This window comes from Austrofundulus limnaeus, unplaced genomic scaffold, assembly GCF_001266775.1.
Source record: "Austrofundulus limnaeus strain Quisiro unplaced genomic scaffold, Austrofundulus_limnaeus-1.0 Scaffold294, whole genome shotgun sequence".
NCBI classification, from domain to species: domain Eukaryota; kingdom Metazoa; phylum Chordata; class Actinopteri; order Cyprinodontiformes; family Rivulidae; genus Austrofundulus; species Austrofundulus limnaeus.
The window spans coordinates 186,599-191,925 of NW_013952696.1; the positions used below are offsets into that span (position 1 = coordinate 186,599).

At 46.2% G+C, this 5,327-nt stretch overlaps 1 protein-coding gene across 1 annotated transcript in view; it reads left to right on the forward strand.

Annotated features, from left to right (window-relative positions):
* LOC106526797 (ras-related protein Rab-18) overlaps window positions 1-5,327 on the forward strand; it is a 10,691-nt gene continuing 5,364 nt past the window's right edge. Inside the window, exons 1-5 of the mRNA XM_014021481.1 lie at window positions 1-202; window positions 507-562; window positions 657-718; window positions 1,006-1,078; window positions 1,302-1,420. Of these exons, the coding sequence (XP_013876935.1) occupies window positions 135-202; window positions 507-562; window positions 657-718; window positions 1,006-1,078; window positions 1,302-1,420 (378 nt within the window). The 5' untranslated portion in view covers window positions 1-134. The remainder of the gene's footprint in view (window positions 203-506; window positions 563-656; window positions 719-1,005; window positions 1,079-1,301; window positions 1,421-5,327) is intronic.

Consider the following 5,327-nt stretch of genomic DNA (forward strand, 5'->3'; position numbering starts at 1 on the left):
TAACGTGGATTAGGCGGAAGTCTCGCCGTCAGAGCTGCTGCTAGCCTCTTGCTGCTAGCGTCCTGCTACCAACAAGTTGGTCTTTCGTCACCGGAGAATCTCCAGCTGGAGGTCGGACTGACTTTTAGGAGAATATGGATGAAGACGTGCTCACGACTCTGAAACTGTTAATAATCGGGGAAAGTGGAGTCGGAAAGTCCAGGTTTGTTGGTGCTAGCGGCGAACTTTAAGCTAGCTCTAATGTAGTGATGTTGACAGAGTTCTTCGTCTCGTTATGTAAATGTACTCATCTCATCTCTGTTCATCAAGTGTTTTTGACATGTTGGATTACTATTGTTTTCTTAGTTTAACTCGTTTCTGAATCAAATTGCTAACACGCGGTTGTGAATCTAAGAACTGTTATTGTTTCGGTCCTGTGTGAGCCTCCTGGCAGAAAACATTTTTCCTCCCTGAAGCCTGTTTGTTCTGTCCTGCTCATTGTCATCTTGTCTTTGTTTCTCCAATAGCCTCCTGCTGAGGTTCACAGACGATACGTTTGACGAAGAACAGTCGGCCACGATAGGTTCGATACTGACATAAAAACAGATGGTGTTTTAACAATAATTAAATTATCTCACACAAATAATCTCACATTTCTGTATTTTTGTGGCTTCAAGGTGTGGACTTTAAAGTAAAGACACTCTCAATAGAAGGGAACAAAGCCAAGCTAGCGATTTGGGTAAGTCGTGTTTTTCTGCTTTAAATGGTGCAGCTACAGGTTTTCTCCACAAGATGGCGACATTTTACAGCAGAGCCTGTAGAACTGGGTCAGCGTGAAACTTGAAGCTGTGAACCCAAAAAAACGAATCCCTAAATGCAAGTTCCAGTCTTTGTTGTGTTCAAAAGGTATTACAAAACCACTGTAAGACAGGAGTTCACATTATTTATTGGGTACAAATGTACTGTGTGTGCTGGTCTTCAAAAGTTTTAACGTTTTTTTTTTTTTGTCCAATTGTCTTTGTTCAGGACACAGCAGGACAGGAGAGGTTTCGCACTTTGACACCCAGCTATTACCGCGGTGCACAGGGAGTCATACTTGGTAAACTGATGAGTCTTCTTTGTTTTTGTCTCATCTGGTTTCACTCCCTACATGTTTACTGGAGTTCCTCTTGTTTGGTTTTACTACAGTGCAGCTTTATATAACCATTGGCCTAATGCAGTAGAAAAAGATTAATAATCAACATGTAAATCAGTTTGACCGTTAGCAATTTTAAACTTTTAGAAGATGTTACTGCACTAAAACTGTTCTTTTATTTTGACAGTTTATGATGTCACGAGACGCGATTCGTTTACAAAACTTGAAAACTGGCTGAATGAGTTGGAAACGTACACAACACGCAACGACATCGTAAAAATGCTGGTTGGGAACAAAATAGATAAGGTGAGATGAACATATTGTCCTTCATTGGGGTGGTTGGCTCACAAAATCCATGGTTCAGTTTTCTTGTAAATAACTTTTAGTTTGGTTTATTTGTTTTTTTTTTCCATTTTGTAAATAGTCCAAAAATACCATCCATCTGTAATAGTTAATCTACCGTTTATATTTTTGAAGTTATTTATTCCCTGGACATGTCCTTTCATTCTGGTGGTGTAAAAACGTAAGGTTATGAATATAACCACGGTTCCTTGAAGGAATGGAACGAAGTACAACACACAGTTGTATATGTGACACGCACGCCTTTGCGCGCCTGGCTGAAGCCACCTCTAATCACATCTTTAGACCGGTGACGTTGAACATCTGGTGACAGGCTCCGCCTTCACCCTATAAGTTCGGAGTCACCAGCGTCATTACTCAGTTAGATACCGCCCTTCACCGAGCCTTTGTGATGCGGGACTAACAAGGTGTTGAACTTCGTTCCATTCCTTCAAGGAACCGTGGTTATATTCATAACCTTATGTTCCTTTTCAGTCATTTCACTCAGTACAACACACAGTTGTATATGGGACTTGTCAAAGAGCCCCGCAGAGCAGTATCAGACCTGAGCTTAAGTAGTGTGCCTTAGTAAGTACTGTACTAATGCAGAGCTTTGGACCTGGCAGAAAGTACAGAATGAGCCACCGAAGGTGCTGTTACATCCAGGCTGTAAAATCGTGCAAATGTGTTTGGTGAGGCCCAGCTGGCCGYGGCACAAATRTCACTCACAGGTACCCMTTTAAAAAGGGCCCAARATGTCGCTACACCCCTGGTGGAGTGAGCTTTAACTCCAAGAGGGATTGGAAGGTTTTTGCTGCTGTATGCTAGCAAGATGGCCTCTACAATCCAGTGAGAGAGTCTTTGTCTAGGTATCACCTTAGGAAGATACGCAGAGTTAGGGTGCAAAACCACTTTAGAGTCATTAGTAGAAAACTGGATACAGGAGGGGTTCACTGACAGAGCATGGAGGTCCCCGACCCGTTCAGCTGTAGCTAAAGCCAGAAGCAAAGCAACTTTATATGAAAGAAACTTCAACTACAGACTCTAGGGGCTCAAATGGAAGGTCGCAGAGAGCCTCAAGAACCACAGTGAGGTCCCAAGAGGGAATACTGGGTTTAATAGCAGGCCGTAGCTTACGAACCCCTTTCAGAAAACGCACAGCTAAAGGATGAGCACCAGGTGTGAATCCATCAAAACCTGCATGGCAGGCAGAAATGGCTGCTAAGTAGACTTTAATTGTGGAGAAGGAGAGCCCTTTATCCAGTAGCTCCTGAAGAAATGTTAAAACATCTCCTATTGCACACTGAAAAGGGTCCAGGTGCCCGTTCTTACACCATCGCTCAAAAGCTTGCCACTTATAGGAATATAATCCTCTAGAGGATGAAGCTTTTGTGTTTTGGATAGTTGCTATTACTGCTGGAGAAAGGCCTTTGGCTAATAAGCTGGACCTTTCAGCAGGTAAGCATGCAGCTTCCATAGTTCTGGGTGTGGGTGAAAAATCTCCCCCTCTGCCTGAGAGAGGAGATCTCGTCGAACCGGAAGTTGCCAGGGTTGAGCTGCTAGCAAGCTGATTATCTTGGCGTACCAAGACTTCGCTGGCCAGCGGGGTGTCACTAGGATCAAAGACAGGCTCTGTCTACGCACCCTCTCTAGTACAAGTGGTATCATTTCCACTGGGGGAAACACATACAGAAGTACATCAGGCCAAGGATGAGCTAGGGTGTCCACTCCCAGAGGAGCGCTCTGCTCTGTCATGGAAAAGAAAGAGGACAGTGTGTGTTTGCTCTGGAGACAAACAGATCTACTGTCGCTTTGCCAAACAAAACCCAAATCTGGGCCACCACAGTGGGATGCAGCCTCCACTGCTTTGCTAGAGGTCCGCCCCTGGAGAGGAGGTCTGGACCTAGGTTCAGTCTCCCCGGAACATGAATGGCTCTGATAGACAAAATGAACACTGCTCCACTGTAAAAGAGTGTGAGACAGGTTCAGCAGGGGAAGGGACCGAGTCCCCCCTTGTCTGTTTATATAAGAGACCACTGCTGTGTTGTCGGTTCTGATTAGAAGATGATGGTTCTCCAGAAATGGACAAAAATGTTTCAGTGCTAACAGGACTGCTAACAATTCTAGGCAGTTTATGTGGAGCCTGGACTGTTGTGGAGTCCAGGTTCCCCTCACCGCTGCGCCGTTGCACAGGGCTCCCCAACCTTTCAGGGGGGCATCTGTGGACACCACTTTGCGAAACGACACCCTCCCCTATTGGGGAACCCTGATCAGGAGGCCGGGTTCCCTCCAGGGGCTGAGAGCCGTCATGCAGGAAGTAGTTATCGTTAGTTTTTTGTGTCTGTGTCGAGACGAACACAGCCTGTGGGACTGAGACCAACGCTGAAAACGGTGCATTTTTAACAGCCCGAGTGGTACTACTGAAATCATGGAAGCCATCATTCCCAGTAACTGTAGTAAGGTTTTGAAGCTCAGTTTGCGTCCCAGTTGAAGCTGAGCTAAGCAGCGGTGAAACGCGGCCGCTCTGTTTTCTGAGAGGCGAGTCCTGCTTGACAAGGAGCAGATTTCTAGTCTGAGGAACGAAAACTGCTGACTTGGTGTTAGTAGACTTTTCTGGGTGTTTACTAAAAACCCTAAAGCCTGAATGTGTGACAGAACCTGAGACAGCTGATCTAATGTTTGCTCCTTGGAGCTTGTGATCAGAGCCCAGTCGTCTAAATATGCTAACAGACGGACCCCCCGTTTCCCTGAGAGGAGTCAACGCAGCTTCTACGCACTTTGCAAAGGTGCGAGGAGCTAGCGATAAACCGAGCGGTAGCACCAGGTACTCGTAGGCTACACCCTCGAAGGCGAACCTGAGATATTTTCTGTGCTCCGGGTGAATCGCTATGTGAAAATAGGCGTCCGTTAAATCGATGGTCGCAAACCAATCACCCGGGCTGATCGAGTGAATTAGCTGTTTGAGCGTTAACATTTTGAACCTGTATGTTTGAAGGTACCGGTTTAACGCTCTCAGATCCAAAATAGGCCGCAGGCCGCCCCCTTTCTTCGGAACAAGAAAATAACGGCTGTACAGACCTTTTTGTGTTTCTGCAGCAGGAACCACTCGAATAGCTCTCTGTTAGCAACGTGCAAATTTCCTCTCTTAAAATGGCGGCTGCCTCGTTTGTCACCACTGTGTTTACAATGGCCTGAAAGCAAGGCAGCCTGACGCAGAACTGCAGCCTGTAACCCATAGCAACAGTTCTTTGTACCCATGGAGAGGGTGCACATGCTCGCCAGAGAGGGAGTCGCGTTGCTAAGCGACTGACTTGCCTTACTGTTGGAGACGTGTCGCTGCTGCCCTCCACTGGAAGGGGAAGGGACAACATTACTGACTGTCGCCCGCAGTTTATTGTGTTCGTTTTTGCACAAAGATAATTCTTGAATGACAAATTGAAAACATTTGCAGAACTGTTTATTAAAGTTTTGCATTTTAAAACACAATTTGAACCCAAGGAGGGGGCTACATGTGGGGCCACATGTTTTTTTGTTTATTTTTCAGGACATTAACAGAGGAGACTGAACATTTGAAACCCGACCCCTCTTGGGGCCGTTTTCTGAAACACAAATATTTAAATGTCTTTTCAACTGCAGCTGAACATTGTCTCTCTGTTTTTGAAGTCCCTGTGAAGACAGTCCTGCTGTTAGGAGGACTTTGACTTCTTCTTCCGAGCCGCTGAACGGTCCTGCTGACTCGGAGGGGGAGCCTTTGCTCCATGCCGATTGACGGGGAGGCTGCGGCTTGCTGTAAGGTTCGGCGGGCTGAGCCTTTGAAGTCCCGGGCGTCGCCGCCTTCTTGAACGGAGGATGAGACGCAGACCTGGATGTGCCC